Source organism: Nipponia nippon, unplaced genomic scaffold (assembly GCF_047370975.1).
Source record: "Nipponia nippon isolate SJK-2023a ecotype South Korea unplaced genomic scaffold, ASM4737097v1 scaffold_4, whole genome shotgun sequence".
Classification (NCBI taxonomy): domain Eukaryota; kingdom Metazoa; phylum Chordata; class Aves; order Pelecaniformes; family Threskiornithidae; genus Nipponia; species Nipponia nippon.
The window spans coordinates 80,498,830-80,515,987 of record NW_028262358.1 but is presented as its reverse complement, the minus strand read 5'-3'; the positions used below and the strand labels follow the sequence as shown (position 1 = coordinate 80,515,987).

At 34.1% G+C, this 17,158-nt stretch overlaps 1 protein-coding gene across 6 annotated transcripts in view; it reads right to left on the bottom strand.

Annotated features, from left to right (window-relative positions):
• Positions 1-17,158, bottom strand: part of ASCC3 (activating signal cointegrator 1 complex subunit 3) — a 289,170-nt gene that overhangs the window by 65,072 nt on the left and 206,940 nt on the right. For all 6 annotated transcript variants that reach the window (XR_015707982.1, XR_015707983.1, XM_087773468.1 and 3 more), the window contains 9 exons: positions 14,710-14,864; positions 10,917-11,015; positions 10,278-10,446; positions 8,144-8,364; positions 6,709-6,794; positions 5,037-5,203; positions 4,756-4,901; positions 4,527-4,647; positions 2,341-2,483 (listed from right to left, as the gene is read on the bottom strand). Coding sequence is in view for 4 of the 6 variants with exons in the window: in XM_087773468.1 (XP_087629594.1) it covers positions 2,341-2,483; positions 4,527-4,647; positions 4,756-4,901; positions 5,037-5,203; positions 6,709-6,794; positions 8,144-8,364; positions 10,278-10,446; positions 10,917-11,015; positions 14,710-14,864 (1,307 nt within the window). In the remaining 2 variants the exon portion in view is untranslated. The remainder of the gene's footprint in view (positions 1-2,340; positions 2,484-4,526; positions 4,648-4,755; positions 4,902-5,036; positions 5,204-6,708; positions 6,795-8,143; positions 8,365-10,277; positions 10,447-10,916; positions 11,016-14,709; positions 14,865-17,158) is intronic.

Here is a 17,158-nt window from a genome sequence, read left to right as displayed (position 1 = left end):
AGAAAATGTTGTTTAAAGGCAACAACAATTTATTTCTCCTAACTGATCCATTTTTATCCCATATGAAATTGAGAAACACTTGAAATACTTGGGCAAGTGTTTAAGATAGGGAATACCTACCATATAGTCAGAAATACCTACTATAAAGTATTCACTAGCTCTACTTTTAAGACTTAAAAATGCTATAGCAATACGGAGAGAATTTTGTCTGTTTCACCTAGTCCAAGCTTGACTTTAATATGACTTGAAGTTAGAATTTTTAAATTAAAAAAAATTATTATGGATAAAGAATTAAGCAGTGCCTACACTACATATGTAGCACTACTAGAGCTTTGTCCTTTGCTTCAATGTCAAAGGAAACTCAGGCTAATCATGCTCATTTAAAACACAAAACTACGAACCGGTCCCATAATTACCTAAAGAAATGTCCACTTGAAATTGTGGGTACTTCAAACACAATTGTGTTCTGCATAATAGTGGTAAGATATAACAACTTAGGGCTTAATCCTCAGTCTTTTATATTTACGTAATCAGAACTGAATAACTTGGTAGGTATCTTATACTCCAAACATTCAGCTTATTAATTCAAATACAAATCATATGCAAAAGTTATGAAACTAATAAATGCAAAGTCTGCTTGTCCTTGTTGGCTCCTCTTTCAAAACCTTCAGAGGTATATTCTGAAACATATGAAATTCAAAGACTCCTAACAGAAAACCCTTTTCCAACAAGGGAAGAAGCTTCAGTTACAGTTCTTTTCAGGATAGTAGTCGCTCACAGGACATGAGGAAGCTATTCACATTAATGCAAGTCATTTAGGGCAAGCTGCATGTTGCATATTCTAATTGTAGGTGAGATTACTAGAGGAAACTAGCACAAGGTACTAGCATACTCTGCTACACACTAATAATTTTGATATGAAATGTTTCTCTTATGCTCAAGAAAACATTAAACAGAGGTTATACAGTTAGAAAGGCAGCATCAAATTGAGACATGTTTTTAGTACTAATAGTTTATCAGCCAAGACATCCATTTTCTCTTTTAAAATCCATCCAGATGTTATGCTTTATCTCTGAAAAATCACACTTTATTTTTTTGCAGAAAGCAAACAAAATCAAATAATCTCATCTAAAAACCTATACTTTTTGGTATATAATATTTGGTATACAATTGTATAACTATTGATACAACTGTTGATATATAAATATTCATACAATATGCAACTTGGACCTTGCATTTATGAGTCATGCATTTTGCTGTGTTTTGACCCTATATTATCACAGAAATTCCTATGCAGAAGGTCGTAACCATTAGAAAAAGCTAACTTCCAAAATCTAGGAAACCTGAATATCCACCAAAAAAATTGTTTTGAAGCAATGATATACTATAATCAGGACCATTAGTCTAGAAGGAAATAATTCTGTATTCAGAGCAGGTACAGAACTGAGTGCAGTAAATAAAATCTAGTATACATTTTGAAGAATGCAGATAAAACGGAATATTGAATGGTTGTTTATTATTTGACCATCATTCATGTTTTGCAAGAAATGGAAGAAGCATTTTTTTAGAAACAATATAAGAAAATGTAAGTAAAGATTATATTGCTTGAAAAAGAACAAAAAAATAAACCTTTACTCCAGCATTGCTTAACACCTGAGTATTTGACTTTGCAATCTTTATGTTCTTATAATAGAGACATTGGCAGAAGCTATCTTATTTTTTTATAACATTGATTTATTTTATTGATACGCAAGACTGAAGCATCCCTAAACTGTTGGTTCTGCAGTGTATCTATGTATGTATATATGTAAGAATATAGATGGATAGACACATGTATATACATATGTACATATACACACACAGATATACATGCATATACATAACTCTCTACACATAGAGTTATCTTATGAGAAGGATGATTTTGTTCCTAAAACACTGAAAGAGATTTGGTTTAAATTCCAGCTCAACATCTATATGTCACAGATTTCCAGCTGTAAACTTCGGAGAACACTAGTCCTATTTTATTCTTTCTCTTATCTTTGTATCAAAGACTTGTATCATGTGATATATGTTGTCTGGGACAATGGAACTAGTATTAATAATAGATATGCAGGAAAAACAAAGATAAAAGAGTTTGCATTATAAAGTTCAGATCTTGCAAAGATGCTTATATAGTCTCAATGCTGACACTAGTTTTAATACATATTGAAATTTAGCATATGCATAGCTGTTCCAAGATCTACCCTCAAATGACTCTTTTGTTTTAGATGTATTTTCTTTTCAAACAAACATCAATAAAATAGAAGCAAAGCACAAATAATGCAGGTAAAATGATTCTACCTCTCTTTCATCCATCTTCAGCCATTGTTTGGGGTCATCCTCGGTGGCTAGGAAAGCTATCAGATCTAAGGCCGTAAGCCTTGTCTGACGTCTGGATGACACAAAAATAAGAACAGGCTTGGCTGGAGAATGACTCCGAATTGCTGTTGAGGAGAACAGAACTTGAGAATTAGGCCCTTTAATGACAAAAATTAGAGTTTCTCTTTGCAATACCTAGACAGCTGATATAGCTCTCTGCAGATGATATACAGATATGTATACTTAGTCTCTATTCTGCCAGATAGATAAAACTGAGGTGAGCATACATCATCTCTGAATCAAAGATCATACAGCTATGTTTAGCTGAGTCTGAATTAATCATCTCTGAATCAAAGATCATACAACTATGTTTAGCTGAGTCTGAATTAATTCAACCTGCTACTTCAGTGATCATTGTAAGCTAAAGATTTAAGAGAAGCAGTTAGGGAAAAAACCCCACCAAATCTGGACAAGCTTTCTAGACTTCAAAGCTTGTGAATTTCTCTATCTCAGCCTAGTAACTATGTTATGTTTTTTCTACCCTATCGGGATATGTTGTCTCAGGCTAAGTGCCATCAAGGTCCAAAACTTCCTTTCTGCCTGACCCAGAGCTCAGACTGCATAAACTCATGTCTGCCTGCAAAAGATCACTTCAATCTACCAAAACCAGAAAAGGTAAAAAAGATAGAAAGTGACTTTTCAATAGCTGCTGTGAAAGGTGGTTATTATGGTACAAAAGAAGTTTGTTGTTTACTAATTGGTCTGATATATTTAGACCAATTACGTTTTAAGACTTTTTAAAAAAGCATTTTCTTGCTCAGCCCATGTTTGAGAAGTTTCAGGTTGCAACAAAATTTTTATGGTCTGACGAGTAAGTATGCCATGGAAATGCTAAAATAACCTTGACTATATCATGTCAAACAAGTGGGGAAAAAATCCCTCAATAAATCATACGTCTACAGATTTTCTAACATCAACAAGCACTAGAAGTACAAACAGGTGTACGTAGAATTTCAAATACTCTCTCTAAATCTCTTATAAATCCATTTGTGCATTTTCTCATGTAATTCTCAATTCTAGCAATTAAATTTATGCATTGTTAATTTCTGAAAACTATTTCATACTATCCACCATCACATATTGTTCCTCAGTTCATGAATACTACCCAGCATGTGCTGCTGCATATACACACACTATACAGTTGTGAAATTATTGAAACAGGATAATTCATGTGTATTTATACCTTACAACTATATATGCCAATATATCTATGTATTTTAAAAAGCCCTGCATCTAATGGATTTTTGTTGCTTCAGGAACAGGTGTGGCAGAACGGCCCAAGACAGATTTATTGTTCATTAGTGTTTTTGTACAATGCTCTTGTGGAGGTGTAAATAATCTGAGCTGTCAAGATTGGTCTCTAGTCCACAATCAATACTTTGCTTCTGTCATAAGGCTAATTAAAGCAGCTAAAAAGTCACCTCACAAATGTCACCTCACAATCAACAGCAGTTCACATTACAAAATTTATTTTGGAGGTTATTTTTAATTGATATAATAAATATTCCTTATGTAACCAAAGCAAAACATGTTCAAATAAAATATGAGAGGTTTTCTTAAATCTATCCTGCTTGCCAACTTTGTTAAGAATAAAAAATTGAAAACAGAAGCATATCTGGATGCACTACAAATTTTGAATTTTATGGTTATTGCTTTGAAACTAGAATTATAGGAGGTTAGCCTGACTTGCAACTTCTGTTCACAATTTTTTTAATGCTTACATACAGTGGTCCATATGAAAATACCTCAGCAGATTAATAATATGAATGGTTTTATTACTTTCTAAATTTCAAATATTTTTACACAAATGTTTTTTTATGGTGTCAAACACTAAGAGAAAACACATTTTATTTCCCCTTCATTAGCACTGATTTTATTCTTCTGTTCTAAATACATTACATTCCTCTGTTATATGTTGCATTTGCAGCACACTTTATGTTTCAGACAAATAGCTTTGGGCCATTAGCAGAGCAGATTCCCCCTATACATGCCAAGAGTACATACAGTAACACATGTTATAGATGTGCTGCAAATGAACTGTGTAAAGTGCTCAAAGTCTTTTTTTCTTTTACAGAAAGAAGGAAAAGGTCTAGGAGCTTGTTTCTTACCCTGAAATGCAGGTTTGTTCATGCTAGCCATGCGAGGACAGTAATGCTGGCCAGGGAAGCCCTGAATGTGCACCTCCAGAGGAACCGGGCGTACTGATGGTCGGAAGTTGAACAGACCCATCTACAAGAAAACATTTTTCTCAAGTTTAACCTTGAATTATCTTATAAATTGCTATTTTGTTTTTCTGCAGCACAAATACATATCCATCTTCTGAAACATTTTTCATACCTGATTAATATTTAGCCAGTCAGCAAGGTCTCTGGCATTTGCTAAAGCAGTGGATAAACCAACTACTCTTACAGGCTTCTCGGTGTGAGATGAGATGAAGTTTGTTCGAGACACAATGACCTCCAATACTGGGCCTCTCTCATCCCCTAGTAAATGAAAAGTCCATTGAAAAACAGAGAAAAAGAAAAGGTTCAGATGTCAAAAAGTATATTCATGTCATAAGTACCAGCACACTTCAAATTTAGCAATGATTCTAATTAACAACAACAAAATGTGCTCACCTAGCAGATGGATCTCATCTATGATAAGAATGGAAACTTTCTGAACATAGCTTCTGTTCTGCCAGCTTCTGCTGACACCATCCCACTTCTCTGGGGTAGTAACAATCAAGTCAGCTTGGGCAATAGCTCTCATATCAGGAGTCACATCTCCTGTCAACTCTACAACCCTGTAATCAAGAAAGACGGTGGCTTGGCTTTACAAAGCTCTAGAACATCCTAATGTTCAAATATTAACTCTTAAAAGAGAGAAGAAATGAAAGTAAACAAAGTAATTTTGTTTCTGGTCAAATACTTCTAACAGGATTTTCAAAATTGTTTTAAGTAAATAAACCTGTCTCTATGTTTTCCTAGCAAATACCACATAAATACCAAATACCATTCCTCAGCAAAACCATATAAAAAGAAGAGGGAAAATATGAGTCCCCAACCATCTATGGTTAATTTTCCAAAATGAAGGTAACATAAGAATATTAGTATGATATGATGTGAATCATAACATCCTGTCATAGCCAAGATGAAAGCTCTCTAGAAAGCTACCAAGTTGTTGCCTGCTGTTCTGTATAGATCTCTGGTTTGACTAACGAGGCTAGATTGCAGTGTATCTGCATTTGTTGGTGAAGTTCCATTAAGACTGGAGCAGAAATTAGGTCATTTTTTGGGAAGATTAGCAGAGTTTTTCCAATTGTTTGCCTTATTATCCTTTCAAGTTCTACAAACAGCATTTGAGATGATCCATCATTTTAGACTTAATATAATGGATTTTTGACATTTCTATGACACATTCTACATCCAGTTGAACATCTAATAAAAATTCCTCAAAGTAATGTGTATCTCCTGTTCAAAATTTCAGTCACAAGTAATAGAGTAAATTTCAAAAAAGGAAATACTACTGGAAGATATTTTAAAATTATAAGGCAAATAACTTATTCTCACAGGCCATTAAAATAGCAAAAAAAAAAGCCAGTTAATAAGTCACTGCTATGATAATAGCAGGAATCTCACTGGTGATTTCAGGTACCCAGAATAGCATCTCTTTCTATTGAAACCTGTGGTGCGCTTTGAGCTTTAACTTACAAAAAAAGCTATATATAGGAAAGGAAAAAGCCCTAAATAATGCATCCGATAGATAGAATTTTTAACTCAAGAAAGTATAATTTTTGAAAGCATCAACATGACTGATATACATTATATGTCATAAGGTAATGGCTGAACTCCAACACCTGAGAAGATCAGCAAGAAATTAATGTTACCAAGGAATAAAATTATATCTAATTTATATATGAAGAACAATGTATGAATACTAGTATACAGTTCATGTAACTCATAGGAGTTCCTTATAGCTGAGATTTCTAAAGAAAGGTTATTTTGGATTGCAGTTTCAATTTCCAAGGATACTGCAGAGAGAAATGTAAGCTTCATATTTGTTATACTGGCAAGTAATGAGAATGAAAATCGCTGGGTATCAAAGTGTATCTCTTTTTTAGTTTTGATTTTGCTATCACTACAATGACTATTGCTGGCATTTTTTATTTTTTAAGTACTAGAAATTTGAAGGATAGTATACAATCAAAACCTATTTTGAAATACTCAAAAGTATTCTGTAGATTTTATTCATACTTGATGGGCTGCTCTTTTGCTTCTCATTTCTCTGATTAGGTAAGGAGAAACATACTTTTTACCAAGTTTTTCTTCAATCCTAACTTTCCAGTCCTCAATTCTTTCACGGACGAGTGCTTTTAAAGGCGCGATATACACTGCCTGCAAAAGAAAAGTCACAAAACCAGAAGCTAAACAAGAAACCTTTATTAAAGTGTACCTACAATGAAAAAAAATATTTAATACTTGTGAGATTTGAACATACTCATTACCTATAAAATGATTAAGGCCTGAGTTCCTTAAATGACCTACAACAGTATTATACTGAAAATACTGCTTTGTTTCCTGAGCCATTAACAAGCAAAAAAATTAAGAAAGAAAAAGAATAATTTCTTGAAATGGAATTATTTATCATACCATTTAATATCAAAACTCATTTATACAAATAATGCCATTTTTTTGCAAGGACTATGAAATCTGCAAGCTAACATTCTAGAACAGAAATAATAAGAATTTCCAGCAAGCAATATCTTACCTGATTTCTAGTTATGTAGTTAAATTATTAAATAATTACAAATTAAATTTAAAAGGTGATTATTTTAAGCAAAATGTCACAATATTTTCCTCAAAGAAGCCTGCTGTGCAGAGGGGAATACCCTGACATGTAGAAACAATATTTATTTACAGATTTATGGTTAAAGCTTTTGAACATGAAGAAACTGCTACATGAAGAATTCACATACATTCTTCAAAATGTATAGCCAGGTTTTCAGCTTTATTAAAACGAAAAAGATGTATTCCTTTGAGAACTGGCTATTTTGTAAGTCTGATAGGTAAGCTGAAAATGTATGAGCGTCTTGTTTACCTTGCTTGGACTAACAAATTACATGAAGATATTGAAATTTCAAAGATGAATAAAGGATTTATGTACATGATTTCTGTTAATTTCAAAGGTTATTCTTTGGTTAAATCTCACAGTCAGATACAAATATCTTTCCCAAAGGCTTTAAAGTTAAAATGTAGTTAACTAGGACAAGATGGCTAAGTCAAGATACAGATATATATTCACTTTGAAAACAAAACCCCAAAAGCCGAGTTGTTCAGCTTTTAGACATTTTAAGAAATAAAACACAGGGGGAAGCTGGAACAGAAAATTGGCTTGTAGTAATTAATTACAACTTATTTGTTTAAATAAGAGAGAGACTGGGCTAGTTGTATTTACATGGCGGGGAACTAATAGCTATAAAACAGTACTGCTGCTAGTAAAAGATTAGAGCAGGAAATGCAGGTAAGTACAGAAAAGGAAATCCATCATGCCTTTTTTAGACTTAACTCTAGTTGTACACTGATTAACATATAAAGTAGAAATGAAAGCATAATGTACCATTTTGAATCCAGACAGGTATAAATTGGAGAAAGCAAAATTCAGTTTGCCATAGTCTTTTTCTAGGCTTCTGTATTGCTGAAAACATGCCTACACAAAATGATTCTAGTAAACCTATTTTACAAACCTTTGATGTGGGATACTTGTTAAAAACTCTAAAGATGGCTAATTCAGCTGCAACAGTTTTTCCAGAACCTGTAGGTGCTCCAAGAAGAACGTTACAGTCTGTGTGATAAAGTGTATGAAATATCTGGGTCTGGATAGGGTTGAAGTGTGTAAATTTGTACAGGACTTCATATTCCCGATGCCCCAAAGCTGTGATAGGCAAAGGCTGAAGATCTAGAAGCTCTAAAAACACAAAATAATCATAAGTGCATGACGAGATGCCATAACACAACATAGTTTATTATGAAGATAAAGATATTAACCAATACTTTAGTGGAAAACAACTTACATTGGAAATTGTTTTACTTAATATCTCATATGACACAGAGTCCACATTTGGGTTATTCTTAACTTCAATGAGGAATATGAAAAGTTGATTTTATAGCTCTGAAGTATTTCTGCAAGTACTGTTGTTAGTATTCTGACAGCTGTGAACCATCCATTTGCATAAATTAATCTTTTTCTTAAAGCTGTTTCCTTTTTACCCAGTTGTAGTAAGTTCTAAACCCACTGTATTAGATTATATGTATGTCCAGCTTCTTATAACAGAATGTGGAGTAGGAGAACAGCATAGTCTGTGTATACTTCAGATTCAAGGAAAAAATCTATTTAAGAAGGAAGGATTCTTTGGAGTGTCTAAGTTGATGGAGTAATACAAATCAGATGAGTACAACTGAATTTTGCATCTAATCCTTTAAACATGTAATTAAAGACATAATCTTAATAAATAAACAAACAGCCTTTCAATATATGATTCTCAATATATCTTGAGGGCATCTGCTATCCCAACAATTAGAGATTGTGGAATTTGGAAGATGATATATATAACCAGATTGGATTTGGAATCCTACCAAATTAAGGAGACTGCAGTGATTCTGCTATGCAGATGTTTGCTTTGAAGTTTGGGTTGTTTTTTTTTTGTGGCTGGAGGTCTCATTGTCTTTTCAGAGTGCTTCACATTAAGGTATGATATGGGAGTCATAAAACCTACTGAGGCAATGATGGCTAATATTCTTCACATGCTTTTCACTGATACCTTATGGCTGTTTTATCATTCCCACCGAAACTGTGATTTCTTCGGCTCTGCTGAGGAGAAAGAAGTTTTTTCGCCTAGCAGGGCCTCTACGTACTTCATTGTTGAGTGGGAACCAGATGGGAATTGAAATCAATTACCATAAATCCTAGAGGCTCCATAACTGGTGATGTGTAAATATCTTTCTGTTTCTTCTGAATAGTAGTCAGTGATCAGTCAATTAGATAAAAAGGTTACACATGCTTTTCCAGACAGCTTAGGTACAGTATAACAATAGCTAAACACTTCACAAACACATGTGACTTTATGCATGCCAAAGGACAACACCATATGAGAACTGAGTATTTCTGAAGGCACTCACTTCATAGACGGCTGGATGAGCCAAATGTAACTACAGTGGAAAGGTTTTACAATGACATCAGGCACAATGAATGTATAAAGCAATTTATGTATCCAGAAAAAAAGAAGCAAAACACAAACATATGCTTCTGTGCCAAGTGGTAAAAAAGGAGGGGGAGGGGAAGGGCATGACTTGATCAGCAGTGCTGAGTTGAAATGTGATGTTCGGTACTGTAACAGTGCTTGCTATGATGAATTTATCTTAGTAAAAATAGTAAAATGTTTCACATTTTCAAAATTTTAACTGTTTGCTTTTTCCTTGCTCAATGCCAGTTATAATACAACCATCCACTCTAAGATTATTTTTGACCAGTCCAGAAGAAATGTAACGCTTACAAGCACCAAGATAAGACATACTGTAACATAGAGATTTGCTTAGTTTTATCTGATGTTTTCAATTTTCCTATGGTTTATAGAGAACCTGAGGTAACTAAAAGGCTGGTATTATGTTGAGATGAAATGAGCTGCTTTTTGTTCAGGAATTTAAAATTTTAGAGAGCTTTAAATTTACTGAAGAAATGGTCTCAATAATACAAATATATCACAAAGTGAAATTCCATATACTTTTCTATGATGACGCAGAAGTTGAGATTTATTGCACTATCATAAGGAAAATCAATATGAGCAAGATGAATTAAAACAAAATGATCAAATTTGAAGTTACCTGTGTGGGGTGGATGTCTCTCTGGAAGAATCAAATGTTGAAAATTTATGATACATACAGCTTCTGCTCCTAGCCATCTATCGGACACAGCTCGAATGTAATATTGAGAAGGAAGAGGTTCAAAAATCGGGATTGTGAACACCAGCAGTTGAGGTTCTTTAGTAATGACCTAATGCAAACGTGTAGGGAATAATTACTGCACAGACAAATCCGTAACTGGAAAAATCATAGTTTGCCTCACTTCCATAAGCATTACTAACACAAAGCAATAAAGTATGTGTGCAACTCCATGTGCAAAATGTTTATAAAATATGTCACCACTGGGAATGGATTTTCTTTCCATGTACTTCAAAAGATAAAAATAAGGCTGGCTCTTCATCTTTAACAGTCAAAAGCATTACAGTCTTTCTTTTTTCACCTGGAAATAACTGTCCCAACCAAAGGAAGAGGAGAAAAAGGGACACCTGAGATTAGAAAACATCTTTATGGAAGTCCAAGCTTATCACATACTTCCGAAACTGAAAGCTGTGCTACTGATTTGAAAATCTGCTTAGGTCAAAATACTGTTTGACCTTACAAATCCACATCTCACTAATTTTATTTTTGTCTTGCTATGAGATTCTGAATAAAGTCCATTACCTGTTTTTTTTGAATGATGAAGTACTCTGAATGATAAATGTGATCATTAGTAGGGTCTTCTACCCAAATCCACCAGGGCTCTCCAACAGTGCCATGTACCTTTAAGAGCAGAAAAGATGACTTTGTTATAGTTGTAATGACGTTCTCTAGATTTGCTGGGTATATCGGATCTATTTCTAAATCATATAGGCTTACAAAGGAACACAGAAATACAAAAATCAGAGGTAAGAGCAATATAACATTTCTAATTAGATCAGTCTGCTTAAAGATAGTGTTTCATTAAGAGTTTGCTTAAAGTACGTATAATATAAATGGACACGATATAAATGCAACTGAAGCTAGTGCATCAGCTGTTTATAAATATACTGAACTCTCAGGGCTTCCTCTAGGCTCCTAAAAAAGGACTCCTCCTCCTTTTTCCTCCTTGCACTTCTGTCTTCAAATTCTGTAGAGAGGATTGTCTTTTGCTATCCACTGCTCATTTTTCAGTCAAAAACATTCTCTCAGGAAAAACTGGACACTGAATTGTGTCTCTCTCCTCTCTCTCTTCCCCTCTTCTCTAGAAAGATACAGTAAGTGGATTCAGAAGGCTGTAGATCCAGTCAGTGCTACAGGTGAAGTGAGAAGAACATAAATAGAGCTGTCTCTTGATGATTCCCATGCCATCTGGCAACAATTTATTCCATCCTAGATTTTTGTTTCCTTTGTTGTGTACCTTATTTTGCAATGCCAGCCACAAATCATAGCTAGGTGGGATGCTCAGTTAAGAATTTTGTTTCTTTGTCAGAATAAATGTCTTGTGCCAATGTGCAAGCATTTTACTTAAATAACTAGGAAAAGAAGAAAAATGCATAGTAAGGGAGTATGGAAGACATACTATTAAATGAACATAGATTTCTGATGTTTCTGATGAGGACAGTGATAAGGTACAAAACCAGTATGAAAATGAAAAAAAAGTTAGAATTATTCCTAACCTGTAGTTAATATGAAAAAACACAAAGTGCATAGTTGCTTCTAATGGCAATTTTAATGCTACAGGAACCTGGTATTGATTCACACAGCACGCATTATTTTCAGCATAATTCATTATTATGTATGTGCTGGAAAACAATCTGTACTGGCTTTTGCAGACAAAAATATGTATTAAGAATAGAACTAAGGTTCTTTTTTAACATGGTTGCACAATAGATAAGTAGATGGACAGTAAAGACTATCATACATTTTCATTGCATTTGAATTTCACTAGCAGCTTCACTGGGAACTGAAGCAGTGAAACTGAAAGGACACAGGTCACTGCAGGTGACATTCTGAAAAATTACAGTGCGACTATCACTTCATCAGGGTGTAGGAGAATTTAAGAGAGGAAAGAAGAATTAAGGAAGTCGATAAAGTTCAAAGCTCAGAAATTTTATTATCAACTGTAACAGCATCTTAGTTTTGGAGAGTCCTGTAACAAAGCTGCGTGGGGAAAGAAGGGCAACGTGGGAACAGGCAACACAACACACTCTCCAGTAACGATTCTCAAGGACTCTGGGGAGCTCTTAAGAGCTGACACATACCTGTTTTTTGGGCAACCACTGCCCTAAAACTGCATATCTGATATATGACTTGGCTAATTAACACTAGTTGCATTATTCTGTATTTCTGCTGGACTCCTCCTGCAGTAAGGCTTACTTGCTCTGTCTGGGTATTTTTATAGTCCTTGGCTTCTAACAATATAAGAAGAATTTTCTGCTGGGATATGCCTCACATGCTTTTACGGAACTTAAGGGCTCCCAGCACTGAAAACTGCAGCCATTAAAGATCAAACTAATGTCATATCTCACGACTACCAAAACACATCTTCTTTCTCTTGCAAAGACAAGTGCAAAATTCGTGATGAAATCATTCTAGAACTAAGTATCCAGGTAAAGGAACAGTCTTAAACCATGAAATGTTAGCCAAGCGAGGTATTTCAGTTAAGTATGGCATTTAAATTTTTAATATTCTGATTTTATTTGACTACTCCCGTTCTTTGAATGGAATTTTTTGGCAGCTAGTTTTTGTACCAATTACAGCTATACCTATAAGTTTCTATAGTTGTCTTCTGAATAGCTTGCTAAAATACTCTGTGATGATGGTGAAGCAGTTTCAGAGTGTCAATGGGTGAATCTAAGACAGCTATTCATTTTTAGAGACTATTAAAATTTAACAGCCTTTTATGTTTATTTACTGTGATAGAAATTTCATTTACTGAAGAAACAAGAAAATCAACAGCCACCTTAAAAAAATAAAAAAAAGAAAAAAAGCTTTCCTAGTTTTGATGAGTACCAATACACAAATTCACACAAAAAGAACTCTGTAAGTTGAATTCATAAAATGATCATAATGTTTCCAAAGCAACCGTTAAGGAAACTGTGTCAAGGAGTCATAGCAGAAAATAGATTTTTGCTGAAGTTTTGCTATAACTTTAGAAGTTCAGAATTGAAATAAGAGAGTATAATTCTCTGTGGACCCCTTTTCAATTTGTAAAAATACAGAAGAACCTATATTTTGTAGAAAAATCCAACAGTGGATTGAGAAATTACTTTGTATTAAGATACAGTTTAATATGAAGACCAGTCGTGGGCTTTTTTTTCTTTAATAGATTACAGGTAAAGTGGATGAAAGATTGAACAATAAAAACTTGTTTCAATCCTAAAAAGTAATGTTTGTTTGTCTTCTGAAGTATTGCGCATAAATAAGGAAGCAAATAATAATTCATGTTCGGAATCCATTCAAATATTTCCATAATAAATCCGGGTAGCTAGCAAAATCTAGCTTTCTCTACTTTGATCATTAATCTTCCATTCATGAGCTAACTTAGTGAAACTTCCAAAAGAAAAGAAAAAGCCTTTAGGCAGGGAAAATAAATTCTAAAATCATCTAAATGTTTGTGGAATAAAACTCTAATTTACTTGTGATTACGGTAAATTTGTAATCTAAGGGATTTTAAAATTATTTTTTCATAAAAGAACAGATACTTAATATCCACCTTTCAGAATAATTTATCTTAAGCATAAATCTCCTAAGCATAAAAAAAGAAAAATATGCTTGCCCATTGAGGTATCTTTGCCTTGTTTCTGTAGAAAGTTTCAGAAGTACCAGCAACAATACAATGCCCCCATGTGGACATTTGTATTTCATTTAGATTTATCTTAAATCTATTTCTAATGAACAGATTCTGAATCGAAGGGTGCGGGTGTATCTGTGCAACTAGTACAACTCCTTTCATATAAATTTGCACCACAAAATATAGATGGATATAATTCCAAACATATCTCAGTTTTTCTGTTCAGACAAGTCCCAACAGAAAAAAAGCCACTGATGTTGTGAATGTACATTTGTAAAGCCATAAAGAGCAGCAGAACTTGGCACACATGAACTGTATTTCAAGGCTTTATTTTCTGCGTTTGACATTCATTTATAGTTCAGAGAGCCATCCGTGTCTCCCTTTTTCTTGCTTCTCCTTTTTGGGCATAGAACTCAAATCTGCGTGTGACTACTATTAATATTCAGTATAAGCACTTGCTTCAACATGTTATAAATAGCGCAATCCTGTAACAATTAGTGGAAATAAAAAGATGATCTTTGGGTGCCTTATTCTACAAAAGTCTTAAAGGTCATTCCATTCCTATTATCAAATTTGCTTTTTAGCTAAAATAATTTTTTTTTCTTATCCAAACAGCTATGGACTCCCTGTGTCAAAAAAGCATCTCCTTTATTGAAGCTAAATTAATGCTTCCCGTCCTTCCTCCACCTCCTTTTTTTTTACCTGATCGTTCCATGTGAAGTCAGGAGCAATGTTCAGCCGAACTCGGAGCACCGTGCGGGTAATTGGCTGAATCGTTGCTTCCATTATGATGGACGGGATTTGATGGACACACTGTTTTACCTTTAACCCAATCTTCACATGATGCAGCATATGACCTGCCAAGAAAACATTAGGTGTAACAAATTTGCATTTCCAGGAAAAATAATACAACTCCGACTTTCAAATAGGCTTTTAGAGAGAAGTATTATTGCTTGCTTGTTTTGCTCTTAGGTGCATAAATGTCTGACTCTCTTGACCTGGCATGTCTGAATATTTTGTAATACTTAACTTGAATTAGCAATTTAGAGCCTAGAAAAATCAGCATTAACCCCCCCTGTTGGCTATAACTAAGGGGTTAAAATAACTATTAAGAATTCACACTGAAAACATATTATGTCAAGCTAGTTCCCTTTCCTTTACTGACTTTTTGACCAGGCTCTTACCAAGACATATAGTTCTTTTTTAAAGCATGAATACTGACCTTTTATTTAATGAAGGGCACACATTTGAACTTCTACAATTCCTGTGTAGTGATTCAAAGCAGACAGAATGCTTTTCATAAAAATCAATAAAGGTACTTAATAGCTTAAAAATGCATGCAACTAGTAAACATCTCACAGCAGCTCTGATCGTTCAGAATACACCAGTGTGTAACTGAGACAGGAAAAACTAAGTGCTGCAATGTTTTTTATTCTCTATCACAGTCATGGTCACTAAGGTAATAAAGTGATTATATTAATTAAAAAAAAATTCCTACTTGTATTTTACAGCTGAAATCTCTGTTCCCTTGCTCTTAATTTTAAATATAAAACAAAGTATGCAGCAGTGATTTCTTTTTTTCCTGAAAAATATTGCAACTTCTAACTTATTTAGGGAAAGAAGGTTGGTTTATCACATTTTCACTGAAATTGCTTATACAATTATGCAGAGCATATTATAAATTTTAATTGTAATAGTCATAAGTACCATTAAACCTGTTAAAAGCTACCTTACAAATGGCTACCAATATTTTCTGATATCGTTATGTGGTTCCTGTGCACACTTCCCCATTAAAAAAAAAAAAGAAAAAAGAGAAGAAATCCTATTATTTGCATTATGTGCAAACTGAAAAGGTGATACAAACTTTTTCTTGCAATTGCACAAAATTTAGGAGCATAACATCTTGAAATTGCTTATTTTTCATATTGATCCTGACTTTTCTTCTTCATTTTTTCTTATTTAACAAACTGGCAGATTTTGCCTCACACAGGTGTTTATACTCTGAAGTAATGAATGGTGATCTTGCTTAAGAAGCACATCCCTAATGCAAAAGTTTTAACACATATTTACTCAGTTTAATTTGCAGTTGGTAAAATAAGTACTCCTCCAGCAAGTGGACTATTAAAAACCAAAACAATTATATTGGTACAGCTTGGTGATATATGCAGTATTATAGCATACTTGCAGAGTGACTAGCTTTTGCAATTAGAGGTAAAACTTCAGAAATCATGTTAAATAAAGGTAGGTGTCAAATATTCAAAGATATGACTCAATAAGCTTATGTAGGCGAGTACACCTTTTCATGCCAAAAATCACCTTCTGTATCACGATGTGTGAGGTGAACTTCTGTGTTTGTACAGGACAGCACTGAGGTTCTGTACACTTAATCTGCTAAGGGAAAATAAGGATCCTCTCCCAACTTCTGTAAAATATTATAAAACTCTCTCTCTCTCTCCCCCCCTCCCTTTTTTTTTTAAATAGTCACATTATGAGAAACTATCAATGGCATTTAAGAAATATTAAAACCTTCTGAACAAAAGCTGACTATTCAAGAAAATAGGTATGTTTAACAAAAGAAGAATAAATTTTACTTATTCCACAATGACTGCCATCTGTATTCTGAAAATGAGGACTGTTTACCTCAGATAACACAGTGATTTCTTGGCTTTCTGGAAACTCCATGGTTACACTGGAAGAGCACATAGATTGGTGTTGACCAATTCGTGGTACACTGGAATCCGGGATCTGTGCACGCAACACGCTCTTTATTCACTGGGAGAGCTGGCACCCATCTGATGCTTTTCTCTCTCCCTAGGCCATGGACTGAGTTAGCCAGCTAGCTCCTGTCTTTTTTATTCTATCACCAAGGTCACAATAACATTTAAAAAGGAAGAAACGCTAAGACTGAAACTAGTCCTATGGAGTCAGAGAACAAGGCAGCACCTAGAAGCTGTGCCTTTTCTCATTTCAACATGGCTTTGAATTCAAATACGGTGGCTGCCAGGCAAGTGCTTCCTTCACACCTTTGGTGTCAGAAAGAGAGGCTAGACACGAAGAGGTATGCCAAGTAAGAGTACTTCACAGAGATGCACAGATCAACTTACTTTGATGTTTATAAGGCTGAAGAACATGAAATATCATTACATATAGT